This window comes from Lissotriton vulgaris, chromosome 1_2, assembly GCF_964263255.1.
Source record: "Lissotriton vulgaris chromosome 1_2, aLisVul1.2, whole genome shotgun sequence".
Classification (NCBI taxonomy): Eukaryota; Metazoa; Chordata; class Amphibia; order Caudata; family Salamandridae; genus Lissotriton; species Lissotriton vulgaris.
In genome coordinates, this window is record NC_141686.1 from 336,947,699 (window position 1) to 336,965,788 (window position 18,090).

Below are 18,090 nucleotides of genomic sequence, written 5' to 3' on the forward strand. Positions count from 1 at the left end.
GACAAAGGATTTTCTACATCTGTTTCAGTGTCTAGTTCATTCACACCGGGTAAGCATTACTCTGCTTGTTTGGACCTGAAGAAGTAGCGAGAATGGTATACTGCCCCATTTATGCTCTGTTTCTGTTTCTTTACTGTTCAACGTTTTTGTTTTACGTCTGCCTAACGGTACAACTTCTGATCTCACTCAGTCGGACTGATCTCGTTTTCTAATAACTATAGTCAGCGGATTACAGCTCCTTTAGGCCTCTGTAATAGGAAGCGATGGTGTTCACTGGGAATGTGTTCTGATCATTAAGGTGAATCTTCGTTATCGATTGCTTTTTTAAACCAAACCCCCATTTTATAAGAGACTGTAATAAATCAATGCAGGATCGATCATTTCCACTTCGAATGCCTCTTCATTTAGGCAAATTTACACAAGTGATGGGAGGACTGCATTATAGCGCTACATTTTAGCACTTCATCTGCAAAAAGTGATGATAAATCAAACGTGGAATACTCACCACCTTTCAAAAGGCCATAGCGCGCAGGCTTCAAAGCCTTGAGGCCCTTGGCACCTCCTCCGTCTCACCGTCACTGAACACCGCCCCCAGGAAACACCGCCCCCCCCCACACAAGCTTGGGAAGGCAGCACGTGCCAGGGCGGACACTCTTTTCCCTTTAATTTACGGCCGCAGCAACTCTAGATGGCCTGGGCTGGCTGCAGCAGGCATTTGAAATTGAAAACAGCCTGGCAGGACATTTCTAAACTTCATCATATAAATTATATATTTCTCAGCTCGGCCTCCGGACAAAATGCAGTGAACAGGTAGAAAGAGGCATCCAGGTGGGAAACACTTGTGGCGCCTATTTTCATGCGTGGGTATGTGTTTGGTTTATGGGCCGGAGGGCATATCCCAGACAGACAAATTAGGTATTATACTTCGCAAATGTATGTAATGGTTTGAGAATTGTTTTCAAACTTGCTCTGTAAAATGCCCCATTTGAATTCTAGTTTTTCAAAAACTGTTTATAAATGTTTGCTAGTAAATCTATAATTTGAATCCCATATTTTCTCAGAATTCCTCAAGGGGGAAAACTCGCACCTGCCCTTTTCACTTCAGACTTGCTTGTTATGCTCGCAGACACATAATGCTTGTGTATATAATTTCCGCCCCATCACTTTTAAAATTCAACAGCCATCACTGACATAAAAACACAGGCAGCGGGATGAAGAGAGGTGTGAGAGGAGAATAGACATTAACATAAGGACCATCACAGGGGAGTTGAGAGAGATGTGAGGGGGTAACAGACGTTAACATAAGGACAGTTGTTTTACAAGATTGAAAAAACTTGGGTCATATTATCAAGCACAGAGTTAAAATTATTGCAGCTTTAGTGGCAGAAAACTGCAGCTAAAGCTGCGATAATGGGCTTGATGTTATGCCCTTGAGAATTCCAATAGAAGCCCATGTTGATACGAGAACATGGACTTCTAATAAAATTCTCAAGGGCATATTATCAAGCACATTATCGCCGCTTTAGCTGCAGTTTTCAGCCTCTAAAGCGGCAATAATTTTAATGCCGTTTCTTGATGATATATATTCCCCCTTGTTGTATTAACCGGTCAGGAACACTAAAAGTAAGCAGCAGAGTGAATGCTTGTTAGAAATGGGGATTTCCAGTTGGCTAAGGCTTGCGCCAAAGCCAAGTAGAAACCACCACTCTAGTCAGGGCAAGGGAGTTACACGCCAAAGATAACCCCTGCTCACCCTCTAGGTAACGTGACACAAGCAGTAAGGCTTATCCCAGAGGCAATCTAAGTTAAGTATTTGCGCATGCACCCCAGCAACAACATCCCAGGCCCCCCACAAAAGGAACTCCACACAACTTTATATAAAAAAATAGCCTTTGTATTATACCAAACACATTAGATAATAAACCCACTGGCACTGGGGAAACATTAACAGGGGATTATTTACATGGGACAGGGCCACGTGGACCACTGTCAGAATCAGCACTTTGTAGAAATAGCACTTTGTAGGAATAGCACTCAGAACATGAAATACTTGTAGCACCAAATAGCAAATGTAGCACACAACCAGTAACCACTGGTAAAAGGTAAGTACCTCCTACGCAATCCTAACCACCTTAGGCATATATCACGCAGGGACCCTTGAACTCACTAGTATAACTATACTAGGTAAAACAACCTCCTAAGCATAAACACATTCTAGAGGCATCAAGACAGGGTGTGCAAAACATACTACACACAGTACATTTCCTAACAACCAAAAGCATCAGCACATAAATCAGCATAGCACATTAATCACATTAGGGTCCAGGTTGCGCCACTGTGCCAAAACCTAAACGCAGCAGCTGCCCACTACTTGCTAGGCAGCTGAGATCAAGGAACTGGGGCCTAAACGCTGCAGCTGGCACTAAGTGCTGCGCAGCTGTGGAAGGCCAAAGTAGGGGCGAAGGAGTGCGACAAAGACATGTCCCTAAGAAGAAAAACCTAAACGGTGCAGCTGCCCACTACTTGCTGGGCAGCTGTGAACTCAAAACTGCACCAGGGGGCCCTCACTGGCCCTTAGGACAGACCTGCGCAAAAGGTTGGAGCCCTCTAGGCTCTGGAACAAACATGTGAATTCGAGCACTCTGGCTCCTTAAAGAAATAAATGTCCCCACCAATGGATCCCTCTGGCTCTAGGAATAACATGTCGCGCATACGGTGGAGCCCTCTGGGCTCTAGACACACGTGTGCCCTCTGGACTAAAACTGCACCACTCATGGGAGCCCTCGAGGCTCCAAACACATAGGGTGCATTTTGGGTTGGAGCCATTTAGGCTCTAAAATAACTGGGCCTCTCGGGGAGCCCTTCGAGGCTCTCAAAAAGAAGTGGAGCCTCAGGGGCAAGAACACGGGCCCCTCTAATCATTGGAGCGGCCCACTGACACACGTGGCCGCTCTGATGCAGGGCCTCACACCTGTGCCTCATACTCCATCGGCTCCCACAGGGAGCAGTAACAGCAATGCCCCCACTTCCCTCGGTCCAGCCCTGACTCCCGGGCTGCTGGGAGAGGCTCTCTCTTCCTTGGGCGGCGGTAGCGCTTTGCGGGGCTCTCTCTCCTCATCGGACCACCGCCTTCAAAGTGCGCCCGCTTCACCCGGTCTTCACCCGGGCCCCCATCTTGGGACCGGGACTTTTAAAATGGAGTCCCCAAGGCTCCGGGATGTCTTGTGGCCACTCGGGGAGGCGGGTGGGCTCCCGGACTCCACACGCAGCACCAGCTCCTTTTTGGGCGGCGGGCAACATCTCCAGTCTCCCTCTCGACCAGGGAGACCGGTAAGGCAGCAATGGCTTCCCCCAGGCAGGGGGAAGATGAAGGGATGCACTCCAGGCCCCGCCCACAGTCAGGCGGGCACTGGCCTGGCTTCCGGTTTTCCGCGGCATCACTTGGTACAGGGTAGGCACCCGTTAAGGCACCTATAAAAAGGGGTGGCAGCCTTAATTAAATTCACATAATCGGGGTGGCACCCGCAATCCCGGCATGATGGGGGAATCCCCCGGGGGGGGGATTCCCTCCTCCAGAGCAGACAGCATTGCACTGCTCAGCTCCCGGCTCTCCTCGCTAGGGGACAATCCAGGAAACAAAGAAAAGTGCACACAGGGCGCTAGGGCAGCCTTAAGCCCAGAAGGCTAGCAAAAAGGGAAGCACAACAAGGATAGAGGCAGGACAGCGCTCCCTTGCTGCTGGGAAGGCTGAAAAGCCTTAGCAAAATCAAAGAGAAATCAACAAGGGTCCCAAAGAAGTCCTCTAGCATCCAGGGCATCCAGGGGCTAGGCAGGGCCCAGGTAGGCAAGCCTTCCCCTGGGCCCCAGCAGCAGCACGCCCCTGGTAGATTCAAGTCAGGAAACAAGAACATTTTACATGAGGTCACAGCATTTTTTTATACACCAAATCCCTTTGTCTCTAGGGTGCAGGGTGGGGGAAAAACAGACACAGCTGGTTCTGGAGCACTTCGTTTTGCTCAGCCCCTCTCCCTATTCACAGAACAAGCCAGGGACTTTAGCCGCACCACAAGGGGCGGAGCCAGCATTGTGTAGGGAAAGCCCAGCCCTATTCAGGTCCCAGGTGTACTCCTCCCTCCCATCAACATGCAGATCTCCCCATTCACCACCGGGGCAGACCCATCCTGAATTCTGGAGCCAGGCACACCAGCCAGCTCCAGCCAATCACAAGACAGACAGTCAATTCACATTTACTGCATAGGCAGGCCATCTTCTAAAAGTGGCACATCCCCACTAGATACATTAAAGCTGCACACATCATCGTGCAGCATTTAATCACACAAGTCCACACATAAAAACTCTACCCTGCACTCCCCACACATCAGGAACTACCATGGACACACATATCCCCCATGCATTCCTATGGGAGGGCAGGCCAATCTCACAAAAGCACACACTGCTAAAGTGCGCAAAGACCAGCAATCACTATAATGATGTAACATTAACAAGGCAAAAAGTTCAGGGGTGAACCTGCCAGAAGGGCCAAGTCCAACAATGCATTTTATTGTAATTTAATTTTTTAGAAACATTAATGCATATATTAACTGCTGTGTCTGTAGATTCCTTTGGTTTTCCTGAATTTTCTGTTCCCACATTTATTTCTACTTTTTGAAGATTTGGACTTGGGTTGTTGTGAGTTTTGAAGAACATGTCAGAATGATCAGTAAGAAGTTTATATTGGGGGAGACGTGGTACTGATTTTCAGAGTGTTCTACTACTGATAAAATGTGTTCTCCAAACATTTTTACAGGCCCAGAGGATGGGAGAGTCGAGGAGAATGGGCGGTGCTAGGTCCAGGGCTCTGCTGCTCTGTGTCACCCTCTTCTTCACTGCTGGATGGGGTAAGTAAAAGACAGCGCCCTTACCACACCGCTCTCTTTCTAGGCGGTTTGTGACCTGCTATCGTGCACTGACCACTCCCCCTTTATTTACGCATGTTTTGTTTTGGTGAATACAAAATAGAGGCCTGAGGTTTTGCATTTTTTATTTGTGGTGTAGGTTTAGTGCTGCATTTATAGTTTTTCATGAACAGAAAGTGGTAGCAGGGCACAAGGAAACTGGATCGATGACTCTCCGGACATGGACTATCCTGATACTTATTTGTTCAAACCAATGTACTCGAACTCGCCGGACACAATAAAGTAGTGCACTTTAAATCCAATGATGACCTACTTTTAAGTAAAGAAAGTACAACACATGCTGAGCTACTCAGATGATACGAATGATCAAGGAACTGTGCAAGTACAGTTAAATGTTTGTGGGTCTTTTCTCCGGTATTTCTTGGAAAGTGCCTAAATAACAGATTGCCCTGAAGAAGCCCTTGCTAGGGCAAAACACGTTGGCTATGTCCACGTTGCAATGACATTTGTGAAATAAAGATTTTTCTAGGTACACAATACCTCAGAGCATGCCCCATTATTGCTCATGTGCTATTTATTTAGGTCACGCATTAGTAAAGACAGTATGTTTTTCCCAAAAAATGCCATTGAAAAATATAAAGAAATACGTACATACAGAGTGGTCATTTTTCTTCATCCATCGGTCTATATTAGTGCCAATTACATCTTCCTTATGACCACAACAGCTTTGAACATGGGTCACTGGTTGAGCCCCCTTCATCCATGTGAGAAGTTGGCCCGATATGCAACGTTCGCTATTCTGGCGACCGCTATGTATCGTTCCAACGACCCTTATGGTGTTTGGTTGTAAGTCAACCTATAGACCAGCTATCCTAGTAGCGTGGATACGAGCAGTCTAAGGCTAAAGACTCGAGAGGGCGCGTTAAGCCAGCTGTTTACCACACATGTACCCCTTGAACACCCAGTGAAAGGACACCACGCAAGTGTTATGAAAATAAACAGTATATTTATTAAGAATCACAACAGCCCTGTACTCTTTATGAGGACAGGGTACTTAGCACAAACCAAATCTCTTTAGCAAATACTTTAAGTGCACAGTAAAAACAAGTGTCCGAGGACACGGAAAGGTTAAGGCAAGTCGGAAGCGAGGGACTCGGGACCCTAGAGTAAGGAGGCTATGCAGGCACTGAAATGCCGAGTTACCTAGCCACGAGGGCTGCGGCTGCACAAGTCTTACAGGCGTCGGGGTCTTCGCTGACGAGCCAGGAGCCGGAAGAAAAGGAGTTGCTGGCCGGCGACCAGTGCTGAATAGTTCGTAGAGATCCAAGCCTGGATCGGAGATTGATGAAACCTGAAAGCAGAGGGGACCAAGTTCGTACTACTAGCCAGTAGTCAGAGGGTACCAGGAAGGCACCGGTTGGCCGTCACCTCGACCAGGTGAGTGGGCGACGCTAGGCTCTGCAGTCTCACGGACCAGGAGGCGTTGTCGGCGACCACGGTGGAGGTGCGAGCTGTCCCACGACGGATGTCGCTGTCGGCGTCTTGAGTGGACCAGGAGGGTCCGGGGTGCTTCTCGAAAAGATGGAAGCAAGGGCCAGTCTGGAGCAACCAGACCGGCAGTGATGATTCTCGGATGTCGTCACAGAAGGACACAAGCCAGCGGCTAGTGACCAGACAACGTGCTGAGCAGCGAGCAGAAGGGCCCCACGCAGATCGTGGAGATGCTGGGAGACTGCACTTCGGTGCTGGAGCGGCTCAGGGTCGGGGCTTCTCGGACCCCAGAGCACTCACCAGAGAGTTACCTCGATGGTCGTGCTGGGTTTTAAGAGCGTGCAGGTTCTGATGATGGCCGGTCCCTCGAGGTCTCGTCGCACCCACAGATCACAGCTGAGCTGATGACGTGGGTAGAGGTCAGAGGTGCCAGGGAAGCCGGTTCTCGTCGAGCTGGGCCGTCGGATTCCTTGAGGAAGGACTTACAGCAAACCGCAGAGTTCTTAGATGGTGCCCGCTGATGCAGGGTGACTACTCCTTAGCCACAAGGGAGAAATCTTGAGAAGAGTCTTGAAGTCCTTTCGTAGAAAGTATTCTTGATTCAAAGATGATCTAATTTGGAAGGGTCCCCGCTCCGGCCTTTATCCTAAAGAAAGGGGTGGGTACATGACTAGGTCCTGCCCTAAGGGTGGGACCAGGAAGGGGGGTAGTTACACCCCTCTCCCCTGCCGGACTTTCCCCAGGCCAGGGCTGTTGCCCCTGGAACTGGTTCTAACCGGCAGATGCGTAGTGAGCACCGGGGTGCCACTCCGCAGTCACCTTCTCGCAAAAGCCCTACCTACCCAGAATACACAAACCCTGTCTGGGACGGTGCGAACACCGCCCTCGACAGGAAACCCTTTGTCCAAGTGCTCCTCGCTGGAAGGACTCCCAGCAGCAGGAGGTCAGACTCGTGTCTGTGGTGGCAGCATCCATTTTGTGGAGCTGAGGCTTTCGTTAACTTTAACCGGGGTTCACAGTTACGTACATGTCGTGTCCCTCTAGAAGGGCGGAATGCTAACCTCGTCGCCAGAGTTGGTGAGAGGGCAGCATCCCGATTCGTATGACACCTTACTCGACATGTCTTGATAACGCGACACCGAAGTTACCGATGTGGCATGCGTTATCATGGAACAGCCATTGGGTCTTTTCTCCGCAAGCTGCAACCGGCTCGGCTCGGGCCAGAACACAGTTCACGCGAGCCCATGCACTCTGCCTTCAGGATTGTCAAGGCCTGCCATAGGAGTGACTGATAGGGACTCGGGTGTCCATTGTATGGTTAGATATAGAGCTACTATATCTAAAGCAAAGGGTGATTACACGACTTCGCCCCAGCTGTCATGCAGCCAGTTGTGTCAAATTTAGGAGGCCAGCCAGGGGTGGCATAATACATGCTGCAGCCCCTGGCGGCCCTGGGTACACCTATGCCCTGAGTTACAGGGTCTGATAAGGTGGCCCAGTACCAATTGGTAAATGCACCTAGGGTACATGTTGTAATTTAGAAAGAGAACAGCCAGGCTGTGGGTCTGATTGGCAGGCCCACAGCCAGAGAAAGTCGTAAACCAGTGAAACAAAAGCAAAAAATCTGGGTGATCATAGGATTGCAGACCCTACTCTCCTACAATCCATAGTCTACTGACAGTGTGAGTGACAGCATTCTGGCCTTAACTGTACATTATGTGAAAGGTCCAACACCAATTCCCCTTGTTATGTTGTTCTGGCTAGGCCTTATCCCTTAGACAAAACATACTGATGCAGCTTTTGTTTGGACAGCGTACTAGGGTTTTTAATCGGGTGCACAAATAAGTAACACCCACTTGGAGAGGGACCTTTCCAGGGAGACGAGCACCCATGATGTAGATCTATCATCTATAGGCTAAGGTATGAGGTCTGATGAAAAAGTCCAGAGAACTTCCATTATACAATAATACTTCTTCTTAGCAAGGGGAGGGATGTTAGGCACTGTAGTCCTTTCTCTTCATGATTTATTGACAGACTTCAATGCTAGCAATATTTGTACTATGCATTTTCCTGCATGTTGTGACACATATACTGCATGTTGGGGCTCGGTAGTTAAAATAAATAGTTGTCACCATCAGATCGTATTGTGGATGAGTACAAAAGAGTGAGCGAAAGGGTATGTCTTGTTACCACTATTCCTGAGCGATCTGGAAGAGTTCTGGTCTGGTGTCTGATCATTTGATTTCCCTGTGAGTGAGTAGGAGAGCAAGTGAGGCACTATGGCTAGTCGGTCCTGGGTTCGTGAGTACTAAGGTGGTAGAAAGACTCAGTCCCTATACACCAAGCTCCTGTTCATAGTTCTGTATTTGTGCAGAATCCCTGCAACATTGTGGGGCCCTGCACCACCTGGGCTGTACAAACCGTAAGAGCACCTCATTGGCGAACATGGTCTGAATGTCTGAGATGTACCCAGTGGTGGCTGCCATTAACAAAAGGTGGTAGCCGGTAGGGGGGATGCGAGGGTATACATGTTCAAAATATTAAATAAAACACTTACCTGACGCCGCTAGCCGCCAACCGCTTTGCGTTGCTCCTGCTGGCCTCTTCCTGGTCCCAGCAGCCCCTGGGTCAGACTCCCATCCAATCCTCATGCTGCATTGCAGAGCAGGGATTGGCCAGAGCATGCAGGAAAGATGCTCCCCTCTGTTCATTGAGTCTGTGGGTTTTCTCCAGTCTGGCTGCTGAATCCAACAAGAATGGAGAAACCTAAGTGCTCATGTGTGTTTTGGTCAGCCTGAGACGTCCGGCCAAACTCATAAGTGTAATTAGGGGGTTGTACAAGCACTCCTCCTCCCACCCCCCATGCAATGTCCATCAATGCTCAAGCTGGCTCAGAGCTGGCAAATGAAAAATAAAACAAAGTTATAGCATTGTTTTATTTTTGGGTCGCTGGCTCTGCTCCAGGCAGTGGGGCGATTCTCCTCTGCCATTGTGGCGGGGCCGCCACTGGATTTACCTACAGTTAGGTGAATGCTAATCACAGACCATTAGCATAGCCCCAAAAACCAAAACCCTCACTTAAAGCAGTTTTAAATATACATGTAAATTTCCGTTGAAAGTAGAGTTCTGCTGTTGTGGTTGTTGCCTCTACCGGTGGTGGACTCAATAAACAAGGACAGGTGCCCTTCCAAGACCGTCCCACATCCAAGCCTCCTCTTTGTAAATCCCTGCCAAGACACCTTGCTGCTCTGTCCATCTGCAGTTTCAGACTCCTTCCAAAACTTGTTTGTGTTTGGAGAGTTTTCAGTGACGCTTGGCCCTTGTGCTGTGTGGGCATCACAGTGCGCTATTCGGCTCAAAAGAAGCTTCTCGCTGTGGGTCTTGAGAAATATTGGGGTTGGGTTGTTTGTGTATTTGTGCAGTGAGAGGATGTTGGCAGTTAGTGTCGTCTGAAGGTTTATGAATTCAGCCGGCAGGAGGATAAAGGCTGTTGTTGTTGCATGGGGGTTTGTGTATTTGGGCAATGGGAGAATGTAGGTAGGGAATGTTGTCTGGGGTATGTCTATTTGGGCAGTGGGAGGATGTCAACAGTTAGTGTAGTCAGTGGGGTTGTGTATTAAGGCAGTAGGAGGATGTCGACAGTGTTGTCTTTGGGTGTGTGTATTAGGGCACAGGGAGGATGTCAACAGTTAGTGTTGTCTTGTCGTAATTGGCCCGCTTGGATTAGCGACTAGCTGAACCTACACGTTGTCCTCCTTAACTTGGCTATATACGATAAACGCCATTTTTGAATGTTGCAGCGGCCATCTTAGACCATGAGCGGCCTCGTGGCCGACGTGCCCTTTAGTCCTTTGTCCGTTCCACTGACCACTCTCATCTGCCCAGCAACAGGCTATTTTTAGTACTGGTCAAGCCACACATGCGCAGTTCTTACTGACCCGTAAACCCTCAGGAATGTGCCGCTAACTGACCAACGGGTTTGAAACCCACCAATGAGCTGGCAGTGTTCCAAAACATGACCATATATGTCTCTAAAACTGTGTCTTAACTTATGCCGCCTATCTTTTATTGCCCCAAAATTGTATATAAACGGGGTCACACCGGTGTTCGGTGTGATACCTCTTGCATTACCGAAGGGTGCTGTTTGAGTGTACCACCACCCCATGGGGTCTTAATAAATTTGTTCTTTGCATTTTACAGTTTCCGTGCCAACAGTTCTTGTGTGTAAGTGGGTAATCTCTGAAGCGTGTAGGCCTTGGGAACCCCGTAATACTTCAATTGGCGACCACGAAGGGACTCATCGGCGACTCGGATGCCCGAAGGAGAGGTCGTGACGAAGGCTTGGAAATCCGCCATGGGCGCGCGCTGCCACGAGTGACCCGAGTCTTGGCTGCCACGGTGTTTTTTCCTTTCCTTCCGATCTGACCTTCCAGGTGGCGCTGGTCTCCGACTGAGTTTTCGAAGTGTCCGCATCACTGAGAGAGTGCCGTTTGGCTGATTTGGCTTACAAGACCTTGGCAGTTGGAACCTGGACAGTTGAGTATTTGGTAAGCTTTGTGTTCGGTAAGGTAGTCTTCGGACGCTTACTGAAGTCCTACGAATTGTGTTCGGTAAGGTAGTCTTCGGACGCTTACTGAAAATCTGTGCTTTGTGATCGGTGAGGACGCTTGCCGAATTCTATGAACTTTGATTTGAGTTAGCTAACATTTTGAATTTGTGATCTTTGAACTTATATGTGTAGTGCACTTCACATAGGCAGGCATGTAGAGATGTTTCTCTAACTTTGTTTTTTCCTTTGAGCGGCACAATCGTGAGAAGAACTGTAAGTGCCATTTGGTCCGGTGTCACGCTTTCGTGATACTCTTTGAACATGCCTGTTTTTAGCACACTCCGGGGAATGTGTTGTTTAGGAGATGGTACCTCAATTAGGTTAGCGGAATCACAGCCGGCTCCCCCAGAGGGAACACCAAATAGGGAGATGTATATTAAGTTTGGCCTCCCCCCTATTATGTACGGTAAATTATGGCATAAGTACACTAAGGCCGATCCCGAATTGCAATGGCCCCTACACGGGTCATACGATTTGAGTAAAATCCAATTTGTAGAGCAATGTATGTTTCAACGCAGGTCTAGACAAAACATGTTTGATTGTGTGCGAATGTGGGAGAAAGCGGCGCGTGAACGAATGAAGCGTGAGGTTGCCTTGGCGGACAAAGAGCAGCGCAAGGCTGCTCGGGATAAGGCTTTACAGCTGGAGGAGAAGGAGGCTCAGGAGAAGAAAGAAAGGGAGGAACGGGAGCGTAAATTGCTAACGACTGGTCAATTTCCTATTCGCCGACCACTTTATCCTGTCCTTAATAATGAAATTGATGATTTCTCTTTGTTAGATCGGTCACCGCCTCCGTACGTTACGCCGACGGCTCCAGCTGTGGATTCTGATGATGACGGGCGGGATAAGTTGGGCAAGAAGGGTGTATCGGCTCTCAGGTTTACCGCGGAGAGGTCCGCTCATTTACGTAGTTGGGCTCGCAAAGTGAATAAGCATAGTGTTACTCAGGATCAATTGATATCAGAGAAAACGGGGTGGTCGGATCTTGAATTAATGTATTTTTTGTCCAGCCTAGCGGATGAAGTTGTAAGCGCATATCGTGAGTTTTCTGATACGTTAGAGCCTAAAGTTTTGTCGGTGTATCGTGAGAATTTAGCTAAAGGTGATTTTGATCTTACAGATGTTGATGACCTGTTCAAGCATTTGATCGCGCTGCGGGATGAGACAACCCATTTGCGACAGGAACGGAAACGGAGGCAAAAGGAGTCTGAACCGGGAAATGATGAGGCGGTTAAGGAGTGTTCTCTTCGTGGTTCAGATAAGAGCTCTGCGTTGCATGTTATGCCTATGCGTGAAGCGGCGCCTTTGTATGTTCCACCAAAAGGGGAAGGTACGGATGATGATAAGTTGTCGAAGGATGCGAAAGGGTATTTTGTGTACAATTGGGTATATACGCCATGGAATAGGGCAGATGTTATGGCACTGAAAAACTCTTTACCTGATCTCCGAAAGAACCCAGCGGCATTCTATGAGGGGGTAGAGGGGGCTATATCGTCTTGTGTGATGACTCTTGTAGATATAGATTTGTTTTTTGGGCTAATTTTACCACCTGATATGTGGAGGCAAATTCGTAAAACTAATGACGAAACGATTTTGGGGGGGACCTGGAAAGAGATAAATGCTGCAGATTTAGATAGAGAACCAGCATGTAAGCCTTGTCAGCTAATTCTAGATCTTCCGGCAGCTATTTTGCATAAATTGAAAACGCTCGTTCCTGCCAAAAAGATAGATTGGACCATGCTAACGTCGTGCAAGCAGAAACCAGATGAAACAGTCTCAGATTTCTTTACACGCTTCGAGGAGGCATTTCATGATTACAGTGGTCAATCTTTAACTGACGATACGGGTCGGCATTTGTTTGTAGATAAGTATGTGGCTAATCTCCTACCAGAGATTGCTAAGCGATTGAAATTGAGTGAAAGTTCCTGGGCCACGGCGACCCCTGCGTCCTTGTTAACTATGGCTCAGTATTATGAGCGGCAGGAGGTGGAGGCTAAAGAAAGTGTAGAGAAAAAGACAAAGGAATTGAAAACGAAGGTGATGTTGGCGCAGGTTCGGGGATCACAGGGTAGAGGGAATGAGAGAGGTAGACGAGGTGGAGGTAACGCATCGTATGGTCGTACGGACATTGCGGAGGATCAGTGTGCTTATTGTAAGGAGTTTGGGCATTGGGCCGACGATTGTCCGGTACTTCGTGAACAGCGTAGCCAGCGTGGGCGAGGTAGTGGAAGGTCAAGAGGAGGTTATACTGGAATGAGAGGTGGAGGAGGTGATCGTAGACAGGTTGAGGAGAGGGGCCGTGGCCAGGACGAACGAAATACGTTTGATAGACGGAATCAATATCAGACTTTGGAAGGAGAGAATGTGGAACATCAGGATTATGTGCATGCATAGGATTGCGTAGGATGGGGTAAGGAATCAGTTGAAGTGCCAGTAGATCAGCAAGGTCCATATGTAACAGCGGGTATTTTGGGAGGATGTCAGCAGTAAGTGTCATCTGAGGGCTTATGTATCCGGACAGTGTGAGGTTGTAGGCAGTTAGAGTTGTCTGGGGGCTTTTACATTTGGACAGTTGGAGGATGTCGGCAGTTACTGTCATCTGGGGTTTGTATATTTGAGCAGGGGGAGGATGTAGGAAGTTAGTGTCATCTAGGGGTTTGTGTCTTCAGGCAGGGGGAAGCTATGGGCAATTAGCATCACCTAGGGGGTTAGTGTTTTCAGGCAGTGGGAGGATGTAAACAGTTATTGTCTTCGTTTTTGTTTTATATTTGGGCAGTGGTAAGATGTAGGCAGTCAGTGTAGTCTGGGATTTGTGCATTTGGGCAGATGCAGGATGTCGGCAGTTAATGTCATCCGGGAGTTTCTGTGTTCAGGCAGTGGGAACATGTAGGCAGTTAGTGTCGCCTGGTGGTTTATGTTTTCGGGAAGTGGGAGGATGTTGGCAGTTAGTGTCGTCTTGACAGTCCTTGGCAGTGAGAGGATGTAAGCAGTTATTGTCGTCTGGGGTTTCTGTATTTTGGCAGTGGGTGGATGTAGGTAGTCAGTGTTGTCTAGAGGTTTGTGTGTTTGGGCAGTCACTTGATGAATGAATGAATAAATTAATATTGGACTTGTAGAGCGCCAACTTAGCTCAAGGGCATCAAGGTGCTGTATGCGGAGAATGGGTGCAGACTGAAAAACATGCTTATACCGAGGACTGTGTGAAAAGCCAGGTCTTTAAGGCTTTACTGAAAAGAGAAAGAGATGCCTGGCCTAAAAGGTTCTTCCAGGAGGGAGTTCCACAGCTTAGAAGCAACATTGGAAAGAGTTCTACCTCCCCATTTGACCTTCTTAAATCTCCACAGTTCGCAGATTCTTATCCGCAGACCAGAGCCGCCTACTAGGAACATAGCGATAGACAATGTCCTTAATCGCCTTAGGGCCTGAGCCGTAGTAGGCATCGTGAGTCGTGCACAGAGTCTTAAAAAGGATCCTATAGTCCATCTGCAACCAGTGCAACAACTTGATGGAGGCCGTGACTGCATGGAATTTTGGAAGATTCATCACCAGCGTAGCTGCAGCATTCTGCAGCATCTGCAGACGTTGCACTAGACCCTTGTTAACGCCCAAATAAAGTACATTACAATAGTCCAATCTGGACGTTACAAGAGCAATGATGGCCTGCTTACCTGCTTCGAAGGAGAGAAAATGGGAGATGTTTCCAAAGTAACCCCAAGGTTTTTCCGATGGGCAACCGGGCAGGGACAGGCACCAATCTTCCCGGCCACCAGTCGCTGGACCAGATCTCCTGTTTGCTCCCAAAAACCAAGACCTCCGTCTTCTCGCCATTTACTTCCTGAAAATTTTCCACCATCCGGGAGGAAACTGCTTGCATACAGTTCCTAAAATTAAGGCCCGACTCGCTATACAATACGTAATTGACATCAATATTTGGGTGTCGTTCACCTAGGACAGCACCCCCAACCCAAAGGATCTCACAACTTTTGCAAGAGGAGCGACAGATATTGAAAAGGGTTGGGCTCAGGGTGGAGCCCTGAGGAACACCGCACAACAAGGGGTTGGGTGCTGAGTAGAACTGCCCTAGCTTCACCTTCTGTGCCCGCTCACTAAGAAAGGAGGCGAGAAGCCCCAAGGCCGAACCCTGATACCTATCTCTCTGAGGTGATCAATCAGCCTGTGAGGAGGCAGGATATCAAAGGCTGCAGTGAGGTCAAGTAGAACAAGGAGAGTGGTATGCACTGTGTCCACTTGAGTACGAATGAAATTAAAAACAGACGTCAGTGCTGTTTCCATACTATGGTGGCTTCTAAATCCATGTTGAGAACCATCAAGTGGGTGGGAGGATGTAGGCAGTTAGTGTCCTCTGGGGATTTTTGTATTTTAGCAGTGGTAGGATGTAGGCAATTAGTGTTATCTGGGGGTTTGAATATTCAGGCAAGTGGAGGATGTAAACAGTTATTGTCATCTGGGGCTTTCTGTATTTGGGCAGTGTGAGGATGTAAACAGTTATTGTCATCTGGGGCTTTCTGTATTTGGGCAGTGTGAGGATGTAAACAGTTATTGTCATCTGGGGGTTTCTGTATTTGGGCAGTGTGAGGATGTAAACAGTTATTGTCATCTGGGGGTTTCTGTATTTGGGCAGTGTGAGGATGTAAACAGTTATTGTCATCTGGGGGTTTCTGTATTTGGGCAGTGAGAGGAAGTAGGAAGTCAGTGTCATTTGGGGGTTTGTGTGTTTGGGCAATGGCAAGAAGTCAGCAGTTAGTATCGTCTGGGAGTTTATGTATTCGGGCAGTGGGAGAATGTAGGCAGTTAGTGTAGTCTGGGGATTTGTGCATTTGAGCAGTGGGAGAATCTAGGCAGTTACTGTTGACTGGGGCTTTTTTTTGTTTGGGCACGGGTAGGATGTAGGCAGTTACTGTCATCTAGGGGTTTGTGTCTTCATGCAGGGGGATGAGATGGACCGTTAGTATCATCTGGGGATTTGTGCTTTTGGGCAATTGGAAGATGTAGACAGATAGTGTTGGCTGGAATTTTGTGTATTTAGGCAGTGGGAGGGTGTAGACAGTTTGTGTCGTCTGGGGTTTGTGTATTCGGGCAGCAGGAAAATGTAGGCCGTTAATGTGATCTGGAGGTTGCTTATTCGGGCAGTGGGCGGAAGTAGACAGTTAATGTCTCCTGGGGGTTTCTGTATTTGGGCAGTGGGATGATGACGACAGCCAGTGTTGTCTGTGGGTTTATGCGTTTGGGCAGATTCAGGATTTAGGCAGTTAATGTTGTCTGGTGGTTTATGTATTTGGGCAGTGGGAGGATGTAGACAGTTCCTGTTGTTCAGAACTTTCTGTATTCGGGCAGCAGAGGATTTTGTCATAATGTGGTTTGTGTGGTTGGGCACTTGCAAGATGTCATCAGTTAGTGTCGCCTGGGGGTTTGAATATTTGGGTAGTTGGAGTACGTTAGGAGATAGTGTCAACTGGGTGTTTGTGTATTTGGGCAGTGGGAGGGTGGTGGCAGTTAGAGTAGTCTGTAGCTTTTTGGAATTTTGCAGTTCGAGATTGTAGACAGTTTGTGTCATCTGGGATTTCTGTGAATGAACAGTTGCAGGATGTTAGCAGTTAGTATCGTCTGGGGATTGTCTATTCAGGCAGTAGGAGGATGTAGGCAGCCAGTGTTGTCTGGGGGTTTCTGAATTGTGGCATTGGTAAGATGTTAACAATTATTGTCATCTTGGGGTTTTAGTATTAAGAATGTGTGAGGATGTCAGCAGTTAGTGTCATCTAGAGGTTTCTGTATTTGGACAGTGGGTGGATGTAGACAGTTTCAATAACGTCTGGTGGGTTTCTGTTAGTAGCAGTCACAAGATGTCGGCAGTTAGTGTAATCTCGGAGGTTGTGCATTCGGGCAGTGGGAGGATGAAGGCAGTGAGCTTCCTCTGGGGTCTGTGTATATGAGCAGTGGTGTTATATGGCCCATGATGCTGCTTTTGCGCATGTTACTGCCTTATTTTAATTTTACAAGTCTCTGTTTATGCCTTTCACATGAGAACTGTCTGCTTTTCACGTTTTCTAATGAGTTCTTGAAGTTTTGTCTGAACACGATGTGCAAGGTTAATAAACAATGCCCCTTGTTTTTCTGTTCGGTAAGTCCTTACCACCTAGAGGCAACATGCTAAATACAGCAGCAAGGCTGGAGATGTGTGTTTTGATATTACTGAGATACATGTTGTTATAACACACACACTTGGAGAGAGCCTTTCTATGGGGATGAGCTACACTGTTCTGTCTTAAGTCTGTCTTAAGACAAACTTAAGAAAAAATCCTAACTTCTGTGAATACCAAAAGTATTAAGTTAATTCTGTGAATGCCAAAAGTAGTAAGTGCAATCTGTGAATACTAAAATAGTAGTAAGTTTAGGATTGAGTCTTAAATTCATTCTGTGAATCGGGCCCCATAGTGTATCCAGTACGGTGAGTATTACTGCCACGGTGGAGTGGGCTGGGAGGAATCCTACTTGGTTAGGATCAAGGTAATCCGACTGCTCAATGAAGGCACAGAGACATTTGGCCATGTGAGATTCTAGTATTTTGGCCAGATAAGGAAGCAGGGAAATAGGTCAATAGTTAGTCAAGATATCTGGGTCCGCACCTGATTTTTTTAGCAGAGGGACAGCTGTTGCTTCTTTAAAAGCTCTCGGAACACAACTCTGTGCTAAAGAATCATTAAGAAGTGCCAGGGCGGGTCCGGGAAAAATGGTAAGGGCTTCTTTTAAAATATGAGGCGGGCAGCTGTCCGTAATTAATTCCCAACTTTACTTTAGACAGAAGGTCCAACAAAGTCTGGCTGTCTATTGCTGAAAACACTTCCAGATGGCAGGGATTTTCCAGCATTAAGGGTGAGCCCTCAGGAACCGAGCAGCAAGGAATACTGGCTTTTATTGTAACAATTCTATCAATAAAAAACGAGTTGAGGCTGGGAGCAGATTTTAATGTAACTCTATCAGGATTGGATAATTAGTTCACAATGGCAAATATTTCTTTGGACCTATTAGTGGAGCTCATAACTTCTTTAGAGAAGT

The 18,090-nt window shown here is 47.7% G+C and overlaps 1 protein-coding gene across 1 annotated transcript in view; it reads left to right on the forward strand.

Moving 5' to 3' along the window:
• Positions 1-4,810: 4,810 nt before the first annotated feature.
• Positions 4,811-18,090, forward strand: part of LOC147736697 (lectin-like) — a 114,684-nt gene continuing 101,404 nt past the window's right edge. The window contains exon 1 of the mRNA XM_086952672.1: positions 4,811-4,898. Coding sequence (XP_086808798.1) covers positions 4,817-4,898 — 82 coding nt within the window. The 5' untranslated portion in view covers positions 4,811-4,816. The remainder of the gene's footprint in view (positions 4,899-18,090) is intronic.